This window comes from Drosophila innubila (assembly GCF_004354385.1).
Source record: "Drosophila innubila isolate TH190305 chromosome 2L unlocalized genomic scaffold, UK_Dinn_1.0 4_B_2L, whole genome shotgun sequence".
NCBI classification, from domain to species: Eukaryota; Metazoa; Arthropoda; class Insecta; order Diptera; family Drosophilidae; genus Drosophila; species Drosophila innubila.
Window position 1 is genome coordinate 23,708,445 of NW_022995372.1, and position 27,577 is coordinate 23,736,021.

At 34.2% G+C, this 27,577-nt stretch overlaps 8 protein-coding genes and 4 non-coding genes across 16 annotated transcripts in view; 7 read left to right on the top strand and 5 right to left on the bottom strand.

The window, feature by feature from the left end:
- The first annotated feature begins 4,829 nt into the window (after positions 1-4,829).
- LOC117780969 (activator of 90 kDa heat shock protein ATPase homolog 1) lies at positions 4,830-7,679 on the top strand. The gene is made up of 4 exons (XM_034617669.1): positions 4,830-5,182; positions 5,246-5,885; positions 5,953-6,088; positions 7,240-7,679. Exons 1-4 carry the CDS (start codon positions 5,035-5,037, stop codon positions 7,381-7,383), a joined length of 1,068 nt encoding a protein of 355 aa, XP_034473560.1. The 5' UTR covers positions 4,830-5,034; the 3' UTR covers positions 7,384-7,679.
- A 592-nt stretch (positions 7,680-8,271) lies between these two features.
- Positions 8,272-9,566, bottom strand: LOC117780968 (low affinity immunoglobulin epsilon Fc receptor-like). The gene is made up of 2 exons (XM_034617668.1): positions 9,497-9,566; positions 8,272-9,438 (listed from the first exon to the last, which is right to left on the bottom strand). The coding sequence occupies exons 1-2, from the start codon at positions 9,554-9,556 to the stop codon at positions 8,314-8,316; spliced, it is 1,185 nt and encodes a 394-aa protein (XP_034473559.1). The 5' UTR covers positions 9,557-9,566; the 3' UTR covers positions 8,272-8,313.
- Positions 9,567-10,472: 906 nt separating this feature from the next.
- Positions 10,473-11,643, top strand: LOC117780970. The gene is made up of 2 exons (XM_034617671.1): positions 10,473-10,558; positions 10,617-11,643. The coding sequence occupies exons 1-2, from the start codon at positions 10,499-10,501 to the stop codon at positions 11,613-11,615; spliced, it is 1,059 nt and encodes a 352-aa protein (XP_034473562.1). The 5' UTR covers positions 10,473-10,498; the 3' UTR covers positions 11,616-11,643.
- Positions 11,644-12,237: 594 nt separating this feature from the next.
- On the top strand, positions 12,238-12,308 carry Trnag-gcc. The gene has a single exon. It is a non-coding gene; the product is annotated as a tRNA-Gly (tRNA).
- Positions 12,309-12,824: 516 nt separating this feature from the next.
- On the bottom strand, positions 12,825-16,676 carry LOC117780972 (tetranectin-like protein). 3 transcript variants are annotated; one of them, XM_034617677.1, is made up of 3 exons: positions 16,577-16,664; positions 16,188-16,511; positions 16,120-16,154 (listed from the first exon to the last, which is right to left on the bottom strand). In XM_034617677.1, the coding sequence occupies exons 1-2, from the start codon at positions 16,643-16,645 to the stop codon at positions 16,188-16,190; spliced, it is 393 nt and encodes a 130-aa protein (XP_034473568.1). In that variant the 5' UTR covers positions 16,646-16,664; the 3' UTR covers positions 16,120-16,154. The 3 variants fall into 3 exon arrangements, with proteins under 3 accessions (XP_034473567.1, XP_034473566.1, XP_034473568.1); XM_034617676.1 differs by lacking the exons at positions 16,120-16,154; positions 16,188-16,511 and adding an exon at positions 12,825-13,592 and having other exon boundaries at positions 16,577-16,676; XM_034617675.1 differs by lacking the exons at positions 16,120-16,154; positions 16,188-16,511; positions 16,577-16,664 and adding exons at positions 12,825-13,592; positions 13,653-13,750.
- Positions 14,016-14,926, bottom strand: LOC117780973 (accessory gland protein Acp29AB-like). The gene is made up of 2 exons (XM_034617678.1): positions 14,827-14,926; positions 14,016-14,767 (listed from the first exon to the last, which is right to left on the bottom strand). Exons 1-2 carry the CDS (start codon positions 14,884-14,886, stop codon positions 14,081-14,083), a joined length of 747 nt encoding a protein of 248 aa, XP_034473569.1. The 5' UTR covers positions 14,887-14,926; the 3' UTR covers positions 14,016-14,080.
- On the bottom strand, positions 15,554-18,845 carry LOC117780971 (low affinity immunoglobulin epsilon Fc receptor-like). Of its 3 annotated transcripts, none has more exons than XM_034617673.1 (3): positions 18,769-18,844; positions 18,004-18,702; positions 15,554-15,812 (listed from the first exon to the last, which is right to left on the bottom strand). In XM_034617673.1, the coding sequence occupies exons 1-3, from the start codon at positions 18,835-18,837 to the stop codon at positions 15,561-15,563; spliced, it is 1,020 nt and encodes a 339-aa protein (XP_034473564.1). In that variant the 5' UTR covers positions 18,838-18,844; the 3' UTR covers positions 15,554-15,560. The 3 variants fall into 3 exon arrangements, with proteins under 3 accessions (XP_034473564.1, XP_034473565.1, XP_034473563.1); XM_034617674.1 differs by lacking the exon at positions 15,554-15,812 and having other exon boundaries at positions 17,287-18,345; positions 18,379-18,702; positions 18,769-18,845; XM_034617672.1 differs by lacking the exon at positions 15,554-15,812 and having other exon boundaries at positions 17,288-18,702; positions 18,769-18,843.
- Positions 17,172-17,242, top strand: Trnag-gcc. Its single transcript has one exon. It is a non-coding gene; the product is annotated as a tRNA-Gly (tRNA).
- Positions 18,846-19,065: 220 nt separating the features above from the next.
- On the top strand, positions 19,066-19,136 carry Trnag-gcc. The gene has a single exon. It is a non-coding gene; the product is annotated as a tRNA-Gly (tRNA).
- Positions 19,137-20,271: 1,135 nt separating this feature from the next.
- On the top strand, positions 20,272-20,342 carry Trnag-gcc. Its single transcript has one exon. It is a non-coding gene; the product is annotated as a tRNA-Gly (tRNA).
- Positions 20,343-20,486: 144 nt separating this feature from the next.
- Positions 20,487-27,577, bottom strand: part of LOC117780965 (zinc finger protein 709) — a 50,538-nt gene continuing 43,447 nt past the window's right edge. Inside the window, 2 exon segments of the mRNA XM_034617666.1 lie at positions 20,487-20,821; positions 26,321-26,515. Of these exon segments, the coding sequence (XP_034473557.1) occupies positions 20,500-20,821; positions 26,321-26,515 (517 nt within the window). The 3' untranslated portion in view covers positions 20,487-20,499.
- Positions 25,041-25,870, top strand: LOC117780976 (C-type lectin 37Db-like). The gene is made up of 2 exons (XM_034617680.1): positions 25,041-25,139; positions 25,195-25,870. Exons 1-2 carry the CDS (start codon positions 25,080-25,082, stop codon positions 25,837-25,839), a joined length of 705 nt encoding a protein of 234 aa, XP_034473571.1. The 5' UTR covers positions 25,041-25,079; the 3' UTR covers positions 25,840-25,870.

The window sequence follows — 27,577 nt, forward strand, 5'->3', positions numbered from 1 at the left end:
TATACCCTCAAAGCAGACGCCATAAATCAAAGCACAAATTTGCACTTTAAGTGCGCTTTCAATAAGTTTAGCACTCAACTTCATTGTTGTTGCTGTTGTAGTGTTAGAAGTTCTTATTTGTTTTTGTTGTTGTTGCTCACATAAATCATAATTTAAAAGCTTTGCAAATGCTGCATAGTAAAATATAACAACAACTTAATGAAGTAGAACAACAAACAAAACAAAACTTTGTAATTTACATTTTAGAATCTTAAAGAGAGGTGGCAAATTAAGAGAGGAGAAAAGCTCACAGTGTGACACTCTCAAGATCCGGATTCAACGATGACTGATGACTAAAAACCGTGCAACAATAAAAAGAATTTACAAAATGGCGAAGGTTCAATGTAACATTTAAATGTTTGATACAAATTTTTTATCACCATTTGTCAACTGTCAATGATCATCATCATCACCTGGCAACGTGATTCAAACTTAACTGAACTTATACAGCTATTAAAGTAATTGTTTTGACAAAGTAAAACTTAATAAAAAAAAACAAATAATAAGTTTTCCTGGTTTTTATTTTATTTTTACAACAAATTAAAAAAAGAAATGTAAATTATTATAATTTGTCAAAACAGTTACTTGACTGACCGTAATTCAAAATGATAAGCATATCTGGAAAAGGAAGGGGAGACGAAGCAGACGAAAGCGACATCGAGCAGCTGTGAGAACACGCGCAAAAAGACGTTACTCTCTTATCTTATCAGCTGTGGCAAAAATTAAACAAAAAATAAAATAAAAAGTAATGCTTAGTAAAGAAGGCAAACATCCACACTCATATATGTACACTCATAAATGTGTTTGCACATGCAGGCGAAACTAATTGACATTTTTGGGTTAAACTTAAATGAGAATAATTCCTTGGGTATAAGAAATGTATTTTACACACACACACACACATCCATACATATACTCTGACTATGAATTTATTTTGATAGGCGACACTTGAGAATGATTCATGGAAAGCATCTGTGCAAATTGAAGGCAAATAATGAATTATTTTGAGGAATTTCCTGGAAATAATGATGCATATTAACTGAAAGTTGGCACAGATAAATAAACAAGAGAAATATTGTATTTGATGTAATTAAATTAAATATTCCAAGGATTTAATCAACAAATACAAATATAAAATAAAATAATAAATAAATAAAAATTTCCCTCAACAATTGAAAGATAATTAATTATCTCTATAAATTTAAAATCTCGTTTGGCCATTACTTTTTAAGCTTAGTGTTTTTTGGTTTTCACATTTTTAATGCATACTTATAGGCTGTTTTATAATTCGAGTCAGCTTTTACCAAAACTAGCTACTTTGGTGGCTTGTTAAACTATTGCTTATATGTTAATTAGAAACATTTTTGTTAAAACATACATACATATACATAACTTTTAAAAGCTATTTAATGGTTTATTCTGAAAGAAAGTTAGGCAAAACTTAAATTTGTGAACCGATTTGGTACAATTTTAATGGTTTTCTAATGACTTGGATGGATTTTCTAATCATCTTTCTATGATTGAATGATAATTTTTCAGCTTGTTAAAGTGCAAACATAACTTTGATATATAAGAATTGGATACTATACAAAAAAAGAGGGATGAACGAGCACAAGCCAAAAACTTAACCCGAAATCTGAACTCGACTAATTGCCGAAAAATGTTGTTGTACAGCCCAAAAAAAATAAATAAATAAAAGAAACCCTTCAAAATTATTATACAGCTGAGGGAAGAAGGGAATTTTGATTATTTATGCATTGCGGTGAACTGAAGCACAGGTAGAAGTATGGGCGAAGAAACGAGGGGATAAGAACAGACAGTAGAGGATCAGGGTCGAGGGTTGCGAGGCTCTCTCTTTGAGGTGTCGATTGCCCGGCAGGTAGTCCATGCAATACTAAAGTAAAGAAACCCGAAATTATGCGTAATAAGCCGTTGTGGAAATTTAAAGGAAAAAATCCGCGAAAAACAAAAGTCGAGAAATATTTATAATATGCTGAACATATGAAGTGGATTAGCGTGTTTCACGTTAGTACCTGCTCTATTTGGGTTCTGCACAGTCCAAAATATTAAACGAAAGGTATTTAAAACTAGATCTTTACTGAATACTTCAGTAAATTAGTTTAGTGTTTTTTGTTAATATTTGGTTTTCAACAGTTTATCAAGGCATTTAAAGACATTTATAAATAATCTTCGGTCTTATCAAGCCGATTCACATAGATAAGAAATATAATGATATTTTCAAAGAGTATTTCTTAACCTGCTCAACAATTGTAGCTGATTTATGAATAAGTTCTATTTTCATTCATTCAGTTATTTGATAAGAAGCTAAACGACACATTTTCAGCTGCTGTGAGTCATTTTCTTTAATCAGCTCACCTTGGATTTGGTTTTGTTTACGATTTTGCGATATAGAAACTTGTACATAGCACAGCAACTGCAGCAATAACACAACAACATTAAACGAGATCACGTTTTTCGTTTGAAAATAATATTTTCAGATTTGACACGCACGATTTTTGCACTAAACAAACATTAAATATTTATAACAATTTATCGTCTCCGATATAAGCGCACTGCGTTTCCATGGATCGATTGTTTGTCCGTCTGTCTGTCGGTTCGTTGGTCTGTCTGTCAGTCGGTTGGTCGTGGTTTGTGTCTGCCGCGCGAGACGTCATCGATGACTAAGAGAAGATATGAGCGAGACGTTAGTGATGAGGGCAAATTTTTGCATGCGGCCGCACAGTAGCGAAGTGCAGGTAGATGAAAGTATTTGGGCCCATAAATATAGTACCCATACTTGTCAAAGCAGCTGTTATATATTTACTATGCAAACGAAGGTTTTTTTATTTAAAACTTGAATTTGAAATGTACTTTTTATTTTATATTTATTTTAAATATTTTTTTACTTGCATACTTTTAAATGCATGCTTTTATTGGGCGCTCTAAACGCACCCTTAAATGCGCTACTGTAGCCTAGGTTTGTTTACAGTTGCTTTTGCGATGCCGCCGCTTCTTTCGCTCCCACGTTGTTATGCCAAAAGAAGCAACAACAACGATCAACAAATGTCACAAAGCAAAAGTTCAAAACTGGGCACACTTCAACATAACGGTACACGCTTTTTATTGATGCTCATTAGGCGCGAGTGTGCGAGAGAAAGAGCGAGAGAATGAATGTCAATGAAATTGTTAGACGACGAATATGAAAAAGAGGAAGAAAAGCGTCGAAGTCATTAAAAACAATCAAATACATTTGACAACAAAATTAACTTTGGCCAGCTAGCAAATTGGACGTGGCAAAACGTGAACAAACTAATTAGCCATAACGAACAAATGAGAACGAAAACGTGAGGCGAAAGAGGAAGCGGCGCAGGTGTAAAAGGGAGAGCGAGATAGAGATGGGAGCTTTGACATTTGGAGTTGGGCAAAGGTGAAGACGAAAAGAGAAGATAAAGAGATTAAGTTTAAATGAGATTATGTTTATATGTATATTGTTGTTATTGCTTGCAACTTACCTGAATCTCGAGCAAAAGCTCCTGCTTCTTTCTGCGCAACTCAATAAGCAGCTTCTGCTGCTCTGGTGTCAATTCTGCAAGATAAAAAGCCATAATTTTTCAGTATTCTCGTTTGCTTTTGTTTGTTGTTGGTTTATTTGGTTAATTGGAACAGTGACATTCCTCTCACTCAGCGACACACACACGTTCACAGAGAGTGACACGCACGTAAACAGTGAGCGCACACACCCACATGTACACACATACATAGATCAAAGCTGCATTGGCCAACATATGCAGGGGGGACAGAGATGGGAGACGTTGTCAAATCAATAACATTTAGCTGCTGTTCTCATTGTTGTTGCTTCACAACGGGCTGCCAAGTAGTATTAATTGGTTTATTAGTTTAATGCCGCATTACGGATTACAGATCAATTCAATTGAAGGCCAGTTTAATAGACACACACACACATGCATACGTCACACTCGACACACGCACTCACATACACATGCACACGCCCACACGCACAAACAGCGTCGCTTGTTGCTTTCAGCTTTTGAAGTCTGGAAACGCCACACACATTTTATGTTTCAACACTTTGCATTTGACATTCGCACAATTTCACTACAATTGCAGCTTAAACTAATCTTTATTGAGCTTCTTTGTTTTCTTGTTTACTCATTTCGCTCATTGGCGTCGTTTGTTTGTAGTTGTGTGTTTACCTGGCATCGAGAATTCACTGCGCCCCTTGGAAATCGCACCGTATGATCTGTTGTCGAAATTGTCCATTGCGCTAATCATTGTGGCGGGCACAGAAATTACACACGCACACACGTTGCACTAGTTTAACATAATTTCGAACTTTTCACGATTTACTAGCGTTTTTTCATTTATTATTTAAAATTTTCAAAAAAATCAACAACAAAAAATTCTTATGCCTTTTTTCCCACTAGGGATGGACAAATCTGACTAAAGATGAACTGAATGCTGTATCGCAAGTGTATCGATAACTGACCAAGTCATACACTGTTATTAACAGAGCCACTTAACATACTGACAGTCACGAGTTGAACATATAAAATCTACCCTTTATTTACACTTCAAATTTGAGCAATAAATGTTTTTTCTTTTATCTTAGTGCTGTATAATTGTAAATAATTACTATAGCTGGTAAAAATAATCTTAATTGCAGTAGCATAACCAAGTGGAGTCGACCAGTTAACAGTATTGCTTCTCACGGCCATAACTGTCACAGTAACTGCTAGTAGTGTCAGTGACAATACTCGTGACAAGTCGTTCTTAAGCATTACTCATCGCTAACCGAGACTGACTGCCAAGGCACCCGAATTTCCAGAAAATTCCAAATATTATATGAATATTAAAGGCAAACTTGCCAGACAATACGAAAAAGCGCGTTGGAAAAACAGCTTTCAGTGAGGACAAGTGAATGAGAGAATCAAGTCGAGTTTAATACAGCAAACACACGCGCACGCGACATAGACCATGGCCAAGTGGGGAGAGGGCGATCCACGCTGGATTGTTGAGGAGCGACCCGATGCGACCAATGTGAACAATTGGCACTGGACGGAAAAGAATGCGACGCCCTGGTCCAAGGAGCGATTGCAACAGTTGTTCACGGACTTTAAAATAGGTAAGGCATTCCGATTATTTAATTTGCATTTTCTAACCTTAATCTTGACATTCATTTATGTAGAGCAAAGTGATATCGAATGCATTGTGGATGCGGTGGACAAGTGCAGCGGCGAGGCGACTGTCAACAACCGCAAGGGAAAGCTCATATTCTTCTATGAATGGGAATTGGTGCTTAAGTGGTCCGGCCGCCTTCTTAATAATAGTAAACTGAGCCACAAGGGAAAGCTGACCATACCGAATCTTTCCGAGGAGAATAGCCTGGAGGATGTGGAGATTACGGTGACCATTGACGAGTCCAACGATGAGTCGGAAACACTCAAGCAATTCATGTACAACGTGGGTCGTGATAGAATTCGCAAACAGCTCGGCGTCTACATCAAGGAACTGAAGGAGGAGTACTCCAAGAACTTGATATTACCAAAGAAAAGTGCCGATGGCGATGATACCGCTCTATCCCAAGATGCTAAAAATGCCAAGAATGCGGCCCAGAAGGCAGCGTCAGTGACATCTGTGGCCTCGTCCAAGGCATCCTCCAAGAGCCCATCGAACACCGTCGGCTGCAAGCTGGACGTGCGCACACTCTCCATGACCGAGGAGTTCCATTGCAATGCCAATGATCTCTACAATGCCCTGACAAAGCCCGACATGCTCACCGCATTTACACGTGCTCCAGCTAAAGTTGACGCTGTCCGCGGTGGCGAGTGAGCATTCAATAGTTTCCTTTACCCTTTAGATTCCATCTCATGTTCTTCCTCTTTCTTCTTTTAGATTTGTCCTCTATGGCGGCAATGTGCTCGGCAAGTTCGAGGAGCTGGTGCCGGAAAAGAAGATCCAACAGAGCTGGCGTCTGAAAAACTGGTCATCTGGTCACTACTCCAATGTCATCATCGAACTGGAGGAAACTGTAAGTTTATCAGGGGTGCCACAGAAAACGAAACCAGCCGAAAATCTCCCAAATCTTCATACATATTTGGGAGCTTTTCGGTTGGTTTCGCTTTCTGAGGCATTTAAAAACCATCAATTCATCTTTTTATTTAGAGACCCAAAAAAGTAGACTTAAAAAAATTTAGAGATATTCTACAATTTATATTATGTATAGTTTTCTATCCATAAGCTGTGATAGAACTATTAAACTAACTGGGTGCTTAGGCAGAAGTATATAATCTACAGACTTATTTGTAGTTGTGATTTACTATATGTAGTATGCAGACCTTTAAATTATAAATGGAAATATATCCAAAGTTTTTTCGACTCGGAAGGATTGCGCTCTCTATAAGCTGTAATATCGTTTGATTTCTGAATTATATATATCCAATTTAAAACCATAAATATATCTTGATAAACTGTAAATAATCTTTGAAAATGTGAATAAAATTCACGTGAATAATTTAAACGTGTCGCAGAACAGTTAAAACCGTTCAGATTTAAAAATATAAAATATTTAATATGTGTATTTAAATTGGATAATTATACTTTTTCCAATATCTACAGAACGTGTTAATATAAAGAAGTATTAGTAGTTGTAAAGCTTGCGACTTGAAAGTATTCAGTACAAATATATTCCAAGGTTTTTAAAGTATCTTATGGGGTACAATATTAAATTCAACAACCCGGCAATACCAATGTTTAATTTCCATTATAAATATAATATATTTTTTTTAAGATTAGAGGTATAAATTAAAAAAATTTACATAATTATGTTTCTAAAACTGGTGAGGTTATTTGGTAGTTGGAGGCAAATCTGTCAAACTTTAATCTTGTAATTCCAATTGAAAGTTATAATGAAAGTATACGAAGCTCAGTAACTTGCTCTCTCTTTAAAATAGTTTTATATAATTCGTATGTGCAACATTTCCTACAATTAATGCTAAAAACCTTATAATCGTAACTATAAATTCAAATTAAATTGCAGTGTATACAAAGATTTTAATTTTGCCTAACATTTTAAATATTGAAGAAAAAAGCGTTTTAGTTTTGTATTAGCTTAGTTAAAAGTGTTAGCACCTGTATTTATATTTGTTGCTTATGTTTATGTGGTTCTTTCATCTTTTGCAGTCATCCAGCACAATGATGACGCTGAAGCAGACTGGCATTCCCGCCTCCGAGTACGATGCGATGAGGACAAACTGGCATCGATACTATTGGCATAGCATCAAGCAGACCTTCGGCTTTGGCAGCTCCATTTCCGATGCCTTATAAGGAGCACCTCCCTCCCTCCTCGGTCAGATTTTGCAGTATACACTAGCTTCTGGTCTCTCGGATTCCAAATACATAAACAGCGCTGCAAATTTGATAATCATCCACAGCAAAAATCTCTAGCTGTAATTTCAGTCCGACTCTGCACTCTGTTAACAGTTTTTTGATTATGGTATTAAAAGTATATATGTAGACGGATTCACTGTACGACAGAATCAACCACACACACACACACTCACATTATGATTGGCGAAATAAATGAGATATCGAAATTAATGTTCAGAATTCTTGAAGAAAATCTAAGAAATAACTAAATTATTTGTTGTCAGTTTCCTTCTAGCCAAATGAAAACCTGTTTCAGGTGTCTTTTTTAATTTGTCTACAGTTCTAACATAAGATTGAGAGTTAGTTTTAAACTTCAGTGGTTGCCAATAGATATATTACCTTCGTTCCCAGATCATTCATGTCAATCCAATAAGAGGCATTCGATAAAGGTTTAGTTGATTCGCAAAAGTCTAGCCTTTTTTGTTTATCGATTTGTTTGAATTCAATGTTTAAATCGTGAACTGCAATCTTAGCCTGAATTTGATTTAAAATGTTTTCAATAAATCAAATTTCAGATTAAAATTATCAAACAGCTATTGTCTGTCTCTGCAAAAAGGATTCAGTTATTTTGCTTTAATTTTCAAACTTTTGATTCAAGTTTGTTTTATATATGTATTACATATCAGCATGTAATATATAATATGTATTTTTGAAATTTTTGGTGCTAGCTTATCAATTATGTATACGAGCTTACATCATTTTTTGTATTCCTTACATGAAAATCTCTGTTTAACATTAAACAAATTTAATATTTTGGTAAATCGTTCAATTAATAAGATTCATATATTACATTTGAATATTTTATTTTTTCGAGTATTTGACTTTTTATTACAAATTTGCAGACTCACAGATAAACAATCTTTTACCCTGACAACCAGCATCGTTCATCTTGTGCATATTATTTAAAAACCATAATTCGCCACAATGCTCATTGTTTTCGCCGTTGTTGGGTTCCCCGCTATGCCAGTTTAAGTAGCTAGGCGATAGGCCTGTGGTTGCCGATAGAAATACTCCCTCCGTAACCAGGTCATTGATGTCAATCCAATAATCGAATTTTTTCAAATGTCCTAATAATTCTGAAAGCTCCACTGAATTTTGAATACTCGCCAAATGTCCTCCGTATTCTAGGCACTTATGGACTGCGGCAAACCAATTGACTTTTTCGGTCTCCTCAATATAATAATATTTTGATCCAATTTTTTTAAATGGTTTTCTAGCAGTTACTCTCTTGACTTCATTTACTTTGCGCTGTCCAGTTAGAATTTTTTCAATATTTTTATTGTGTGCGTTAGTCTTGTTCCGTATCTGGCCTTTAATATTCTGAAATTGTGTTAGCGTGTCAAGAATTTGAGTGTCCAACTTTATTTGAAATGCTTCTAACTTTTCCTGTAAAACCTGTATACTTTTAGAATCGGCTATGGAATCTATACTTGAGTTAAGAATATCGATTTGTTGTTGCAAGGATGTTTCAGTTAAATTCCTCTGGACTTCAAACTTTTCTTCCACTAAAAACTTTCCCTTTAGCAACTCTTCAATATTTTTAAATTTAGCTACGAAATCTGAATTCTCCGTCTGCAAGTTGGTCTCAGTTAAATTGTTTTGGCTCTCTAATTTTTGATTTAACTTTGTATCAAGCACTTCAATCTTTTCTAGCTGATGTTCAATTTTCTGGATCTGTTCCAAAAAATTTGGATTTAGCTTAATATTACTCTTTGTATAATTTAGCAGGGCAAGTTCAATCATTCCACGTTGATCTTCCATTTTTTTATCGTAAGCATCTATCTCATCTTGTATAAACTTTTTGGAGTATTCAAGTTTCTTGATAGATACTGATTGATTTTTAAACACATTAACTTGACTTTGCAAATCCTTGACATGATCTAATACAGGTAGCAAGACTCTGAAACAGTAACTGCCACAGTTCAATTCAAGTTGTTTCCATTCAGCACAACTCTAAATGAATGAAGAGTATTTTACATTTTCTCATTTGTGACCTAGGTATTTAACTCACCGCTTTACTCTCTTGCACTAAAAGCATTGATACAAGTAACCAAATAAATCTGTTCTTCATTATGATAATGCAGTTTGAATGATTTTTTAAACTGAAATTCTTAGCTGGAGAACCAGAATCTTATATAGCGAACATGTAATATAATGTATTTACAAGCATATATATTTTTTTTACTTATCAGCATTTAATGTTATTATATATTTGGCATTATCTTCTCGACTTTAACCTTCTTATTTCCAGTACTTGAAAATGATCAGCATCAACTGCCATATCAATTGAACCATCTCTCTGTCAGAATGTGTGAATCTCAGAGCTAGACACACTTAACTTAATACATGGACCCCTGTGTAGCATACATAGATCAATATTATTTTAAATATTGGATGCCACGTCCAAATTGTAGACCGCCAAGAAACCATCTTACGCACATCAAGTAGAAGAAATCTTAGGCACAGGGTATCTAGAAGTCGTAGCCTCTCGATTACTTTATTATTTGTTTTTAATTAAATAAATCATTAAAATTACATATTTAATAAATGAAGCTGTTGATGCTAATCAAGAATATATACACTTTATATGGTCGGAGTAGCCTCCTTCTCCCTGTTACATACATTCCAACAAACACAATATACCCTTCTACTTATTTTTTAATTAACGGGTGTAAAAGTGAAAAGATTGATTGGACATATACAACGAAAATAATCATGTGTGCCAAATGGCTATATATTTTAAATTGCTCCTGTATTAAGTTTTTTCGGTTCAGTACTTGTTCCCATATATCTGAGATCAACACGCACATCGACTTGGCTCGTGATGCTGTACAGGGTATATAACGATTTATGGGCGAAAGTCGAGTACTGATCGCCCAATTACAAAATAGCGTTAAATGCTGATAAGTAATACCTATATACTGATACATATTATTAAATGATAAGTATTTAAGACGCTGGTTTTCCAACCACGTACTTTAGTTTTAAAAATCATTCAAGTTGTATTATAATAATGAAGAACAAAATAATTTGGTTACTTATATCAATGGTCTTAGTGCAAGAGAGTAAAACGGTGAGTTAAGTGCTCAGATCATTTATGAGATGATGTAAAAAACTCTTTGTTCCCCCAGTCTTGTGCAGAGTGGAAACAACCTGAAACAAACTGTGTCAATGATTTTGCAAATCAAACAAATTCCCTTGCAAAATATGATAATCCCGAAAAGTTGGTACAAGAAAAGTTAGATGTTTTTGATAAAAGAATGGAAGATATACGTAGAATGATTGAGCTTGCACTGTTGAGCCAAACGGAGCAAAATATTAAGCGAAATGTGGATTTTTTAGAAAGTTTACAGAATGTTGAACATCAGCTAGAGAAGATTAAAGTGCAAGAAGCACAGTGGGATCACAACTTAGATAATCATAACAACTTAACTAAGGCCAGTTCGAAAAAGGTGAATTCAGATTGCATAGCCAAACTTCTAAATATTGAGCAGCTGCTGAAGGAAAAGTTTGAAGAGCAGGAAGAGAAGTTGAAACAAAAACTTGAAATTCAAAATAAAATAACTAAATCATTATGGCAGAAGCAAATTGATAATATTAAACCGAGAATTGATTCCATGGTCAAGTCTGACAGTTTGAAGATAATACAGGAAAAATTTGAAACACTTCAAAAAGCTATGGAAACTCAAATATCTAACTCCATAACACAATTTGAGAGTATTAAAAATCAGATGCAAGACAATGTTGAAAATTTTAGAAAAATCGGTTTAAAATATTATTATATTGAGCAATCAGAAAATTTAAGTTGGTATGGATCATTTCATAAATGTCTGACCTTGGGTGGACATTTGGTTAGTATCACCAATCTATCTGAGTTCAACGCAATCACAACCGGATTGCAGCCGCACAAACATTACTGGATGGACGTAAATGATCTTGGTACTGAGGGACTCTATCTTTCGGCAGCCACCGGTCTTCAAGCAACCTATCTCAACTGGCATACAGATAACCCAGGTCATAATATTACTAATCACTGCGGCGAGTTACGGTTTCATGAAAATAAGCATTTAATGTACATTAGTGATTGTAATGATAAAGAACTTTTTATTTGTGAATTTTATTATCAATAAAGTTGATTACGCATCATAATAAATATAATATGTAATTCTAACTGAATAAAAATCTAGCTATTAATTTTTTGTTTGGGAATGAAGCATCTTATCATTTAATTATTGTAATTTATTTGTACAACAGTTAACTGATTGTCTGTTCGCCAGGGCCAGCTTATAAACCTTCTTAACCTATATATATATATATATTAATATACATATATATTTTTTTTTTTTAATCGTATACATACATCACACAAGAAAAGCCTCTACACGAGGTAAAAGTCTAGTGACAAAGCATATTCCATCCCCAAAATTTCTGGTATCAAATTGTGTGACGAACAAAATAAAGTTTAATAGAAAAATTGTAAATAAAAATATAAAATTATAAAAAAAAATCTACGAAAATTGGCATTCTGCACTGTGCGAAAAAAATTGTTTTTTATTCAAATGTGTCCACTTATACCAACAGCATCTGCACCCAAATTATTTAATTTCTCATTGTATATATTTACGGAGATATTGGCATGTCAATTATAAAGTAAGCGACACACGACACGCGATGCTTAAAAAAAAACTCTCTCCTGTAAAATTTGATCTTCTCAATTTGAAAAAGCCATATTTAATCGATGTCGTTTCGTAAGCATCGGTGGTTCAGTGGTAGAATGCTCGCCTGCCACGCGGGCGGCCCGGGTTCGATTCCCGGCCGATGCAACTAATTTTTTTTTTGGTTAGCGAGTCTGCTTAGTTTTTCTTTGTCTTATCAATTAGCAGACAGCATAGAAATAACATTTTGAGCAAATATTTCAAGCTCTGGCTTAGAATAAAAGCTATAACATATGATTTTATTAACAAGTTCAGTTGATTAACAGGTTCACAAATAAAAAGTGCATTTGCAATTCAAATTTTCCCATTCCATTTTCCCAAATTGGCCTATTTTAAAATTTTGATCAACTCGAAATGAAAATTCGTATTGCTTATTATATGTACATTGAATAAGTGATCGCAAATTTACTATTGATCGATCAATGACAGAATTTTTCTTCAAATCAGCCGACTTTTAAAATCTAAATTCGACGTTTGACGAAAGCATTCAATAATAGGTATTAAACTATTTAACGATGTATTTTTTCTGATACCGATACCAATATTTAGTTTTTCTGATTGTTAAAAATTGTAAGTCAAATGCGAAAAAATAATAATTAGGTATCACTTAAATATGCAATCAAATATAAATTATATTAAATTTTATTTCTTCTTTTAACTTACACACTAGTATTCACAAATAAACCTATGTTTTACTTGACAATTATCATCATTCATGTGATAATCTTTGTTGTATATAACGCAATGTTCACTGTTGTTTACATTGTTGGGTTCTATTTTATTCCAACTCAAGTAGCTGGCCGGGAAGCCTGTGGTTGCCGAAAGATAAACTCCCTCGGTACCCAGATCATTGATATCAATCCAATATTCGGTATTAGACAGCAGGTGAGCGTTTAGCTCGGAAACCTCGCATGAGCTTTGAATACTCGCCAGATGTCCTCCATATTCTAGGCATTTATGAGCAGCGACAAACCAGGTAACTTTTTCGGTAGTCTCAACATAATAATATTTTGATCCGATTTTTTGAAATGGTTTCCCAAAAAGTAATACTTTGCCGTCATTCACTGCGACAGATTTAGTTAATTTAACAATATTTTCAAATTTCTGATCCAACTTTTTTTCAAGTGCATCTAACCTATTCTGCAGTTGCTCGACATTCTCGGTTTTAGCCAGGTAATCTAGTTTCTGATTTAAATTGTCAATCTCACGTGTAATATTATGAAACTTTCCTGATAAATCCTCATTCCTCTTCGGTTGCATTAGACATTCAGTTTGATGCTTAGAATCATTGACTTGGCTTTGCAATGCCTTTGTGTGATCTAATATAGGTCTCAAGACCTTGAAACAGTAGCTGCCACACGTTGTTTCAAGTTGTTTCCATTCTGCACAACTCTATTTAAAGGGAACAATACGTTGAATATTTTTTTTATTTCCATGAATCACCAAACTCACCGCTTTACTCTGTTGCACTAGGATCATTGATACTTTAAGTAGAAATACTAAATTGTTCGTGCGCACCATATTGCAATCATTTAGAAATAGAAAAACTGAATGTTATAGACGTAAAAACAGTTTTTAAAAAACCTATGCATTAGTATATATAGCTTATCAGCAGTTATTGCTATATGATTGATAACTGTACAAATGCTTTAAAAAAATCATATAAGACAACAAGGGCGTAGGCAGGGGGCAAGGTGACCATTGTCCCCCTTTATTCATGGCTAACAAGCTTTCAACTTCCCAAATCCACCCAGAGTGGATTAAATATTGCTAATATGTAAACTAATAAAATAGACTCTCTGACATTTAAACAACTTGGAATGCATCTTGTTGGTTTATTTAAAATTTCTCAATAGACATTTTCATTAGAATACTATATATTATTGATTATAAGGCTCACAAATAAAGAATTTTTTTGTATTGCACTGATTATCATTCATTAGGTGCTTATTGTTATGCCACCACAGTTCGCCACAGTGCTCGAGATTTCGATAGTTGTCTGGTCCTGGTGGATGCCAGTTGACATAGGTTGGTTGAAGGCCGGTGGCTACCGAAAGAAAGACTCCCTCAGTACCAAGATCGTTAAGGTCAATCCAATAATGTTTGTGAGGCTGCAGTGTAGCTATAATTGCGTTAAACTCAGACAGATTTTTTATACTAACCAAATGTCCACCTAATGTGAGACATTTATGAAGAGCTTCGAACCAATTTAAATTTTCCAATTGTTCAATATAATAATATTTTGAGCCAATTTTCCGAAATGGCCGCCTATCATTTTTCGATTCAATCAATCTGCGTAAGTCTTCAAGCTTCTGTTCAATATTTTTATCTTGTAATTCAAGCCTTGATTCTATTTTTCGTTCTGATTTTTCAAGTTTTTTATCTTGTTCATCAATCTTGACTCTTATCTGTTGTTCAGATTTCTCCAGCTTGTCCAAATATTCCGGTTTATTCTTCAAGTCTTCCATTTGGGTCTGGATAAACTTTGTATAGTCCAGGACAGGCTTTACGGCTTTAAAACAATAATTTCCACAATTTGGCTCAATTTCCATTGTGTCCCGACAATTCTGAAATTTGAAACTAATGCTTTAAATCATCTCAAAGATAATTAGACACCTAAGCTCACCTCTTTATATCCTTGCACTGCAAGGATTGAAATGAAAAGACCAATCAAAATGATTTTCATTTCGGTTCAAGTTGTTTTCTACGTTGTGTCACAAAGATTTGAATACACTGAAATCTGTAAATACAAAAATATATTTTTTATTCCGATTATTTAATGCGGTAAAAGTATACAAATAAATGGCACACATACTCGTAAATTAAATGTACATACTCTTGGGGTTATCAGTAAGAGCAAAAACACGGAGAGGAACGAGCAAAGTTTCAATGTAAATACCCTGTACTAACCGAAAGCTTGAAAGAGAATCACCAAAATTGACATTGAAATAAGAAAGTAAATTAAAATGGTAACATTGTATGCTCAAATAATAAGAGTATGTCCTGTTAAAAATTCAATTTGAGCATATTGAGCATATAAAATAGAATTTTTAACAGGACATACTCTTATTATTTGATCATACAATGCTAACATTTTAATTTTCTCGATATGAAAATTTGGATTGTTGTAAATTTAAACAGTAAACGCTACTCGTCGAATAATGATTAGCCGCATTCTTTAAAACCAGCCTATTGTCACTTTTTAAAATCTCTAAAAAATCTATTTTGTTCTTTTAATTCATCAGGCATCTTACTATTTGAACGATCATTAATTCAATTCTTTTTTGTCGATTGCGAAAAAAAAATTATATGTTTCTAAAATATATATATTGAATTTATTTATTTTATTTATTTTCTCTTTTAATTTACACTTTCAGACTTACAAATAAACAATTTTGTATTATTGCAATTATCATCGTTCATCTGATAGTTTTTATTGTGTATGACGCAATGCTCGTTATTATTTAAATTATTCGGTTCATTCGTATTCCAATATAATTTGCTTGCCTTTCGGCCTGTGGTTGCTGAAATATATAGTCCCTCTGAACCCAGATCATTGATGTCAATCCAATAATCGCTATAAGACTGCAAGTGAGTGTTCAGTTCCGAAACCTCCGATGAGCTTTGAATACTCGCCAGATGTCCTCCAAATTGCAGACATTTATGAGCTGCGACAAACCAGTTGACTCTTTCAGTTCTCTCAATATAATAATATTTCGAACCGATTTTTTGAAATGGTTTCCTAACAGTTTTCTTCCTAACCTCGTTTACTTTGAGTAAATCATTCAATTTCGCCGTTAAGCCTGCTACATGCTTCTGCAATGTTGTTTCAGTTGAGTTGCCAATATTCTCAAGCTTCTGATCCGACTTTTTTTCAAATATATCCAACCTATCCTGCAGCTGCTTAATATTTTCGACTTTAGCCATAGAATCCAGTTTCTGCTTTAAATTATCATCCCGCTTCTGAATAACGTTGTTTTGATTTTCCTAGATTTGATCCAGTTTTTTTTCAAGCACATCAATTTTTTCCAGTTCACGTTCAATGCTCTGTAACTTTCCTGAAAAATCTCCATGTTGCTTGACAATCATTTTACGCAGTTGTTCCAACTTTTGCTCCAATCTCTTAAAGTAAACATCTGACCTTTCCTGTGTCAACTTCTCAGGGTCCTTAAGCTTGGTCAGAGGTTCAGTTTGATGCTTTAAATCATTGACTTGGATATGCAATGCCTTTGTGTGATCTAATACAGGTCTCAAGACCTTGAAACAGTAGCTGCCACAGGTTGTTTCAAGTTGTTTCCATTCTGCACAACTCTATTTAAAGGAAACAACACTTTATATATTTCAAATTTCAATGAAGGTATGATCAATGAGCTTACCGCATTACTCTCTTGCACTAGGAGAATTGATACTATAAGTAACCAAACTAAATTGTTCGTAAGCATCATATTTCAATCTTTTCGAAATAGAAGAACTGAATGTCGTAGACGAACAAACAGTTTCTTAAATACCTTAGATTTAATAATATGTATAGGTATATATAGCTTATCAGTTATTGTTACATAGTAGAGATCTGATTGCATTCATAAAGGCATATAAGACATCAAGGGCGTAGGCAGAGGGGGCTTGTACCTCCTTCACTTAGGCTAACCAATTTTTAACTTCTAAGACCACCCAAGGTGCAAAAATTGTTAAAATTCTAAATAGATACTTAAGTTACCAAATTAAATTGTTTGGGATCATCATATTTCACTCTCTCAGAGATCGAAAAACTTAATGTCGAAGACGAATAAACAGTGCCTCATATATATTGAATATTAATAAGTATATTTTACTTAGCAGCGTTAAAAATTATATGTTACATATGTTAATGGGGGTTTCGGTGTCGGCTTTTAACATTTATATGATAGACATTAAATTTATTATTAAATTTTAAATGAAATGGAAATCTTATATTTGGTCTAAGAGCATCAAGCATCGGTGGTTCAGTGGTAGAATGCTCGCCTGCCACGCGGGCGGCCCGGGTTCGATTCCCGGCCGATGCAATTGCATTTTTTAAAATTTCATTTTAACGTTTTTATTATTCTTATTTATAATATGTTTGACAGTGTTTACAAAATTCTATTGAATATTAAGATCAAAATGTTATTATGTTATTGTTACCATTCAATATACATTTTCTATCTCACAGATAAACAAATGTTTTGACTTACAATTAGCATAAATCATTTTGTGCATTATTGCGATATTATAAGTCGCCATCAGGCTCTGCATTAAATTTGTAAATTTAATCAGTAATAGCTACACGTCTTTTGATTGATCAATGATAAACCGCTTTCTTACAAACCAGCCTAATATCAGAGTTTTAAAACTCTAAACAATCTATTTTGTTCTTATCTTTTATCATGCACCAATGAGCGATCGATTTTTTCAGATTCCGATACCTATTTACATATATTTAATCTATATTTAATGCAACATTTTTTTTGTCGAACTCGAAAAAAAAATTATTTTGTATTTCTGAAATATCGAATTATATGGAAGTTTATTTTATATTTTCATTTACACTTTCAAACTCACAAATAAACATTTTAGTTTTATTACAAACATCGTCGTTCATCTGATAGTTTTTACTGTGTATGACGCAGTGCTCACTCTTGTTTAAATTATTCGGTTCTCTTTTATTCCAATTGAAGTAGCTTGCAGGAAAGCCTGTGGTTGCCGAAAGATAAACTCCCTCCGTACCCAGATCATTGATGTCAATCCAAAAATCGCCATTAGGCAAGTGAGTGTTCAGTTCCGATACCTCCGATGAGCTTTGAATACTCGCCAGATGTCCTCCAAATTGCAGACATTTATGAGCTGCGACAAACCAGTTGACTCTTTCAGTTCTCTCAATATAATAATATTTCGAACCGATTTTTTGAAATGGTTTCCTAACAGTTTTCTTCCTAACCTCGTTTACTTTGAGTAAATCATTCAATTTCGCCGTTAAGCCTGCTACATGCTTCTGCAATGTTGTTTCAGTTGATTTGCCAATATTCTCAAGCTTCTGATCAAACTTTTTTTCAAATATATTCAACCTATCCTGCAGTTGCTTAATATTTTCGACTTTAGCCATAGAATCCAGTTTCTGCTTTAAATTATCATCCCGCTTCTGAATAACGTTGTTTTGATTTTCCAAGATTTGATCCAGTTTTTTTTCAAGCTCATCAATTTTTTCCAGTTCACGTTCAATGCTCTGGAACTTTCCTGAAAAATCTCCATGTTGCTTGACAATCATTTTACGCAGTTCTTCCAACTTTTGCTCCAATCTTTTAAAGTAAACATCTGCCCTTTCCTGTGTCAACTTCTCAGGGTCCTCAAGTTTGGTCAGAGATTCAGTTTGATGCTTTGAATCATTGACTTGGCCTTGCAATGCCTTTGTGTGATCTAATACAGGTCTCAAGACCTTGAAACAGTAGCTGCTACAGGTTGTTTCAAGTTGTTTCCATTCTGCACAGCTCTATAAATTGGATAAAACACATTATATAATTTTCTAGAATATGTGAGTAATAAACTATAAACTCACCGCACTGCTCTGTTGCAATAGGAGCATTACTACTATAAGTAGAGAAATTAAATTATTCGTGATCACCATATTTTACTCCCTCAGAAATTGAAAAACTAAATGTCGTAGACGAATAAACAGTGTCTTATATACCGAATATTTATAAGTATATTTTACTTATCAGCGTTAAATATTATGTATTACATATGTATATTTATTTGGATTTCGATGTGAGGCTTTAGATTTAAAATCGAAGACATTAAATTGATTATTAATTTCTATTAAATGAAATTGTTATATTTGGTCTAAGAGCATCAAGCATCGGTGGTTCAGTGGTAGAATGCTCGCCTGCCACGCGGGCGGCCCGGGTTCGATTCCCGGCCGATGCAATTAATTTTTTTAAATTTTGTTTTAACGTTTTTATTATTTTTATTTATAATATTTTTGACAGTTTTTACAAAATTCGCTTTGATATTAAGCTCAAAGATGTTATTATGTTATTTTTTTTCTGTATTTTCCCAATACTTGCCACAAATGTTGGATCATTTATAATAATTTTTTTTTTATTTTTTTTATTTATTTTTTTTAATTTTAATTTTTTTCTTTACAGTTCGTAATTTATATGTAATATTATTTGTATTTTAAATCTTTAACTTAATTTTTATACTTGGTAATTTTTTCTTTGCCGACTGCTTTTAGTCGTGTATAAATAAATAAATTAATATACATATAATAAACAGATGTTTTGACTTATAATTAGCATCGTTCATCTTGTGCATTATTGCGATACCATTAAGGTCATTCTTGGCGTTTCCGCTATGCCAATTCAAGTTGCTAGGCCTTTGTTCTTTATTCATTCACCTAATTCCATTATATCTATCCAATAATCCTAATTTTTATTAATTTCATTCGCTCTTTGTAGTTCATTTATGCTCCTCTCTATCTTTCTATTGTGTGCGTCAATCTTGCCCTGAGTCTGGATTTTAATATTCTCATATTGCGAAACTGTTTTGGGTATTACAGTGCTCAACTTACTTTGATGAGTTTCTAACTCTTTATATTCTCAACCTTGACCAGGGAATCAAATTTATTTTAGAGATCATCAAATCGCTTGCGATACGATGTTTCGGTTACTTTACTTTGGTTTTCAAGCTCTTGATCCAGCTTTTTGTTCAGCATTTCAAAGTTTCTTTGTAGAAGATATTCTAGATTCTCAAATTTAGTTAAAAAATTTGAATTAATTAGCAATAAACTCACCGTTTTACGCTCTTGCACTGGGATAATTAGTACTATAAGTAACCAACTTAAATTATTTTCTCTCAGAAATCTGAAAACTGAATGTCGTAGAAGAATAAAAAGTATTTTAAATACCTGATATTTAATAATATTTTTGAGTATATAAAACTTATCAGCACTTAATGCTATTTATTATGATGTGGGAATTTGATGAAAGCTTTTAATTATAGACGCAAACAAATTTTAATTAAATTTAAATTCTCATATTTTGACTCTTCCCCCATCTAAGCATCGGTGGTTCAGTGGTAGAATGCTCGCCTGCCACGCGGGCGGCCCGGGTTCGATTCCCGGCCGATGCAGACAGATTTTTTTTATATTTTTATAATTTACTATCAAAATATCGATCACAATTAATTATCAATTGAATTATGATTATGAATGAGATTTTATTTAAATTATATTTGATTTTTTTATTTTTAAAATTTGACAAAATGATCGATTATTTTAAATGATATTTCAAATGACTTCAGATGAATGTGTTTTATGTGTGTTCAAATGCAGCTGATACTCTTTGAAGCTATTGGTCTTGAAGATGCTGGCTGTCTGTCGGTCGGTACAGGAGGCACACTCGTAGATGAACTTGCCGGGATGCTTGCCCGTTTTGATGATGTGTTTTCGCAGGTTGTCAAAAGTGCTACACTGAAAGTTGCAGTGGGGGCACTTGTGAGACTTTTCCCCCGTGTGTCGAAGCATGTGACGCTTCAGCTGACCCTTGATGCGGGCCCTGAAATCGCACTGATCGCAGGCAAATTTTTCGCTCACATGTGATTTGAGGTGTCTGAAAGATATACAGAAAAAACGAGACGATCAGCAAAAAAAAGAATGCGAACAAGAGGCAGAAGGGGCTGGGTGCAGAGAAAACTGTTAAGTATTCGCACTGCTCAAAGCCATATTTAAAATCTTGTGCTTGATTAGGCGGTAAATTCCAGTGGCGGTTGCTCCACAGCAACGCAGCCAGGCAACTAATTGCTAATTTCGCATTCGAATCGCACGCCCGAAATCAAAATACGAATAAGTTGGCAACTCGCCGCTTCAATTGGCCACAACTTTTTGGATACCAAAAGGACACCAAGTGATCGGTACCGGCAAGAGGTACGGCTGCGGGTGCGGGTTAGGATATGGGTAAGGGTAGAGGATTGGCTACCCGTCTACCCAGATGTAGATCTGTTTTGTAAACAGCATCAAGGCGATCGGTCTGCTTTAGGTCAAGCGGAATGGGCTATACGCTTTATGGAGTCTATGCATAATGTAGAAAATAAATAAAAAAAGCTTTGTAAACTTGGTATGGTCTATGAAATTTATTTGAAGGATAAGAAATATATGTGAGAACTCTTTAAATTTTACTTATGATCATACATTAAGATAATGAAATTTCATTGAAGTTTTTAGTAAAAAATCACTTTCGAAGTACTCTTAAATTTTGATGCAGAATTAAATAGTATGTCAAATAATGATCAAATTGACATTCTGCGAGGTAATCGGTTAAGATTTGACAAAGTTATAACAGTTTAAAGTTTTCGAAAATCATCCAAGAAGAAATATGTAGAGTGACGGAAATAATTAAATATTCCAATATTAATGCATCATCAAAAAAGAGTACAAATAATGTATGTATACTAATATGCTCAGCTCGCTGCGCTGACATACACGACTGTAGGGTGCACACAGTTACGCGCCTTCAATTACGACCCAATGCCGGAACGGGCTCAGGAGATTCTTCTGGCTGTCGTAGTCGCTGTCGCAATAGCCAGAAGCAAATTCGAGGCCTGCGGCTGACGCTCATTTGTTGCTGTTGCTGTTGTGTCCACTCCAGTTATCGGCTACTGTCCAAACCGAAGACTCACAATTAATTGCCAATGTTCTGCGTGGCCGCCGGAATTGGAATCTGTGTGAAATCTCAAGCACAACTTTAGCTCCAAGCAAATGGAGAAGAAGAGGAAGTTGAAGAGAGCGACGAAGACAGAGACGTACCTCGGCTCATGCGCACTCGGTAGGCTTAATTAGCGGCAAGTAATGGAGCCGCTGTTGTTGCAGTTGCAGTTGCATATTCGTGCCATGCTGCAAGTTGTAGGAGTTACCTGCCTCCATTCCAACTACTTCTGCCCCTGCTGTGCGTCTCCAAACGTCGCGTCGCATCGCGTCTCTTTGAGCAACCGACAATTCGTCGATCGACCCAAAACGAGGCCGAAACCGAACGCGTTTTAAGTCAGACTTTGAATTCCTCGACAGACCGCACTTTTCTCTTCTTCGTCTTCTTTTTATTTTGATAGCTAATTGAAGATCTTGACTGCGAGTTAAGCTCATCACAGTTCTCTTTCTCTCTGTGTAATTTGTTTTTTTTTTTTTTTTTTTGATTTATGCATGACCTTTTTTGCTGATCTTTTAACTGCAGCGCAAACAAACTCTGTTTTAATGAGCTTTACTGTTGGGTTTAAGTTCTGCAACTTTTGGTAATCACTTCTTTTTACAGTCAAGAAAATTTAAGCTTAAATGAAATCTACATATTTAACTAATCAATTTCCTTATAAGCTGGGAGGAATTCAGATAATACTCTCCTTTCGCTACAAAGTTTTGTAATTTGTTTCAACGTTTCTTCACATTTTATCCACAGTTAAAAATGTATGTTTGTTAGGAATTGTACAGATAACAAATGTTAATTTTCATATATTGAATTTTCAACCAGCTTCACTTAATCTGTCTCATTTCTGCAAAACCATTGTGGTAATTTTGAATGGTTAGTTAATTATGCCACAGAGCTTTGTACGATTACAACTGATGATTCTAATTTATAATTCTTTCAGTTACTTTTCAGTAAACAATCTTTGTTAAAATATATGGAATAAATTTAAGTAAGTTTGAACAGGCAGATTAAGTAGTTAAACACTCAGCCTAATCAATAGGAGTTAACCTTTAATATGAGCGTATAGCTTCAGAAGAATTTCAATTTTTTTTTATCCTCTTTCTCCTCTTCCAACTCTTCTCTCTTCAATTTTATCCCGCACCAGCGCAATAGGATTTGTTAGTATTATTGCCATAGGTTAGACCTCTCTTTGTACATATATATTAGTTGGACCAATACAATAAATAGTGCAGCATAGAATTGCTTTCCACATGCAACATTGCAATATTCAAATTCTGTGCAAGAGTTGCAACAACAACAGCAGCGTATAAAAAAAAGACGAGGCAAATGTTGTCCCCATCAAGGCGATCGGACAAACCGAAAAGACAACTTGCAACTCGATTGTGTGTGCTTGTGTGTGTGTGTGTGTGTTGCAGATTGGACTTGGGGCGGACAGCTGCACAGTGGCAGGCAACGGTGGCAGTGCCATTGCCGGCAATTGGCCCTGAACGAGGCAAGATCGAACGCTGTCGCTGCCCATGCGGAGGAGGAGTTGCAACTTGCAACTTGCAGCCGCAACAGGGGCGGCAACAGAGGCAGCAGCACCATCGTCGTAACCGTCGCAGCGCATTGGAAATATTACAAGAATTCAATGCGCATATCAAAGGCGATCGATAAGTCACGATTTTGTAGTACGACTCTTGGCGACTTTGACAACCGCTTTGTGCCCCCGAAACCACTTTGCCTCTGCCCCATTGACTTTGCCACAGCCAGCAGCAGCTCCTTTCAGTACTTGCTGTTGTTGTTTTCATCAATTTATGCAATTGCCGTTCAAAGTCTGCAATTATGGATGACATTTTTGCTCTTGTTGCTCCTTTTTTTATGTTTATTTTTATTTCCATTTCCATTGGCTTGTTCGAATTTTTTTTTTGACTTTTATACCCTGTGAAGTCGTTCAAAATTTAAAAAACGAGTAACTTATCTTTGTACTTATGTATCTCAAACTTTACACAGTCCATGTTATAAATAACTTTCCAAAGAAACTCAAGATTTTTTGAACCTAAATTACAGAAACTATTATCTCTAATATACTAATTATTTTTCCTAAAAAATTTAGCACATTCGGAAAATAAACACAGAAGTTATTTAAGAGTCAATTTACTAGAGTGCGAAAGAGTCAAAGCGACACTAGCGCCATCTAGCGAGCGTTGAGTAAAAATTATTTATGTGTTGACGTGTGTGTATATGCTTTAGCAAATTTTTGAAAGGTCATGTCAAACCAACGTACAGAGTATCGCATAGTCGAGACTGCCCTCGACAGATTTTAAATTTGTGTAAAAAAAATCCCTCGTATTATTTTTTGATCAAAGCAATTGTATTTCTTTGGCATGGCCTGATAAGGATTTTGCAGCTTAGTAATAGTACCACAACATAACAACTAAAGTAAAAGAAAGAGAGGGTGATAGGACAGAAATCGATAGAGAATGCAAACGAGAGAGAAGAGAGGCCTCGAGCTTGTCCAAGTTATTTTTTGTTGAGAATTATGTTTTATAATGCGAAAACTTATTAAATGCGATTACAAATATTTCAATATAGACTGTTCGACTCAAAATAACAAAAATTCATAACAAATATCAAACAAAAAATTAAAAGTATTAAAAATAAAGTAGAATAAAAGAAGAATGTCGCACATATTAAAATACGTGTTCATGAAATTATGTATAGATAATATAATATATAAATTCTGAGAATTCTGAGTGTGATAACAGTTCACATTTGACATCGATTAATTTTTCAATAATAAGTAACAAATAACACTAGGCAAAACAATAATTTTTGTTATGTGTAAGCTGCTTATATTTTGTTGTTGATAACAAAGATGAATAATTTACATGTTTTACAAGTGTATTTATTATGAATTATACATGCATGAATACGTAAAATTTGGGTATATTATCAAGAAATGAAATAATCAATGGAAAATAGCAAGTTAGGAAAATGTTCTTTCAGAAATCATCATGGAAAACAAATTGCATAGATTTCATTTGATTTTTCAGCAAAAATCAATATGACTTTCAATTTGGTTTCATAGTGTAATTAAGTATTGTGCTTATTAAATAAAAGTACATTAATTAAAGTAGAAAACTCAGTTTTTTTAAATCTTTGGAGTTGGTCGGTAGACATTAAGTGAATCGCAATGAGAAACATTTTAATTTGGATTCTAATCTCAGTGATCGTAGTTCAAGCGAGTAAAGAGGTGAGTTTCTCAATCCAATCAATTAAAACATGTATACTGTAATCTTATTTTTCAGAACTGTAAAGAATCGAGTCAACTTGAGTCTAGTTGTGGTAGTTACTGTTTCAAAGTCGTCAGACCTATTTTAGATCATGCGAAGATGTTGCAGAGCCGAGTTGAAAACGATGAGGTTTTCGAGAAAAATGTTGTTCGACAAAGACTGGAACATATCGAAGCACTTCTACATGAGTTTAATACAAAATTTAATTCACTGGAAAGAACGATTCAACAGCAAGAAGCACAAAGAAACGATATGATCAAAACAGTTAACAAGCTAGCATTTGAGAAGATTGGATCGAAATATTATTATATTGAACAAAATCAAAGATTGAATTGGTTTGCAGCTGCTCACAAATGCCATGAGTTGGGTGGACATCTGGCAAGTCTACAAAATCTTAATGATCTTGTGGCAGTGAGTGCGAAACTGAAGAATCGTTTCTATTGGATCGATATCAATGATCTTGCAAAGGAGGGTGAATATAATTCGTTGACAACTGGACTTAGGGCCTCATTCCTCAAGTGGTATTGTCCCGATGAGCCCAATAACAAGGATAACAACGAGCATTGCGTTCAGTTGCGAGAGGTAAATAAGGATTACACGATGAATGACGTTCGTTGTGATGAGACATGTAATTTTATTTGTGAGAGGGAATTCAATTGAATGTTTAATAAAGTAACGAAATAGAATTCAATTTCAGTTGAACATTTTATTTGCACTCTGCCGGCAACTGATAACGCAATGAAATAAAATATTTATAGTATATTCAAATATGTTCTACTTATCATCATTTGTAATCACAGAATTATGAATGTTTTCAATTTTGTACCCTATAATGAAGTGAAACTTAAGAAATGCATATCGATGTATATTTTGAATATACATTTTTAGCAAATTGAACAATATGAAAAAAACTTTGGTTAATATACGTAAAATTTAGATTCAACAGTAGTTTTGCACACAGAATAATTTATGTTAAGAAGTCCTAAAAGTTCAGAGTTTGATAAAAATCTTTTAGAATGAATTTAAAGTAAAGATCTTTTTGTCGACCTTAAATTGTTTTAATTTATTGATACGACTTTTTTAATTGGTGATAGACATTCTGAATAATATTATTCAAATATTGGTGGTTCTCAAAACTTACCTCTTTAAGTGCTGCTCACTTTTGCCCACGTACTTGCAGTTTTCGTGTAAACACTTGTGACTGCCCTCGGCATGGGAGAGCAGGTGGGTCTTGAGAGCTTCCGGAGTAAGGCCTGCATAGTGACAGTCCTCAAAATGACAGCGAAAACGACGTACCACCTCAGTGTGAAGCATTTCATGTTGTTTCAAGGAGAATCTAAAATTGGGAAAATTGGTAAATGAAAATTAAAAGAGATTAAGGAAGCTGAAGAAGGCTCACGAATAGTTGTGTGACATTGTACATCACAATGTTCAAATTTATTTTATTTTTTGTTTTTATATTGCATTTTATTTGAAAATTTTTTAATTACATTAAATCAAAGCAAAAGTAATTCGCACCAGAGTCACGTCTCATTGAGAGGCACGTTCTATGGAGACACGAACATGAACCGACCTAGGCCATGTCCATGTCCATGTCCATTTCCATGTCCGTGTCCGTGTCCGTGTCCGTGTCCATTCAAAAAAGGTTCGTTCCGAGTTGTCGGCCCACAATCCAAATGGAAACTCGTAGGCAAAACTTTTGTGCACATCAATTACAGATGCTAATTAATCGAAACAGCTGAGAGTCGTCGACGTTGTCTAAGGCCAACGTTGACTTTAAATTAGTCGGACACTTGGGGTTTGTATTTGCATTAGTTGAAGTAGACTCCAAATTGAACAGCTCACATCTCAAAAGATTTAAAAGAACAATTGAATGTCTGGTACATGTAAAAGAAATGTTTTTTTTTTATGTACTTTATTGAACTGTTATCGATTTTATACAAAGTGCAAAGTAATTGAAATGAATAAAAATAAATGAAGTAAGTCAAGTTGAGGATAGTATGAAATGTCACTCACATTGCATTGCCTAAAACTCAGGCAATAAAGTTAAATCACTGTCATGGCTAATTTTTTTTATAACTTTAAGAATTTTTACGAAATAAATTATAATATTATTGTGAGTTAAGAAACCATGCTGAAAATGACTTAAATAATGCAATTTTCTCCAAGATCACTTTTGTTGCTATTCAATGTTTTTTTTTATTACTCTTACTACTGTTAATAACATCAAATTTAAAAAATATTGGGAGAGTGAAACGAATTTAACTAGAATTAGTATTGATCACCTCCTTGGTCACTTTCTGGGGGAAAAATTCGAGGGATGTATATTTTCTCAATGTTGACTTTATTTTTCAATTAAGAGAAAAAATGTCGTCTGTTATCATTACATCTAACCTTT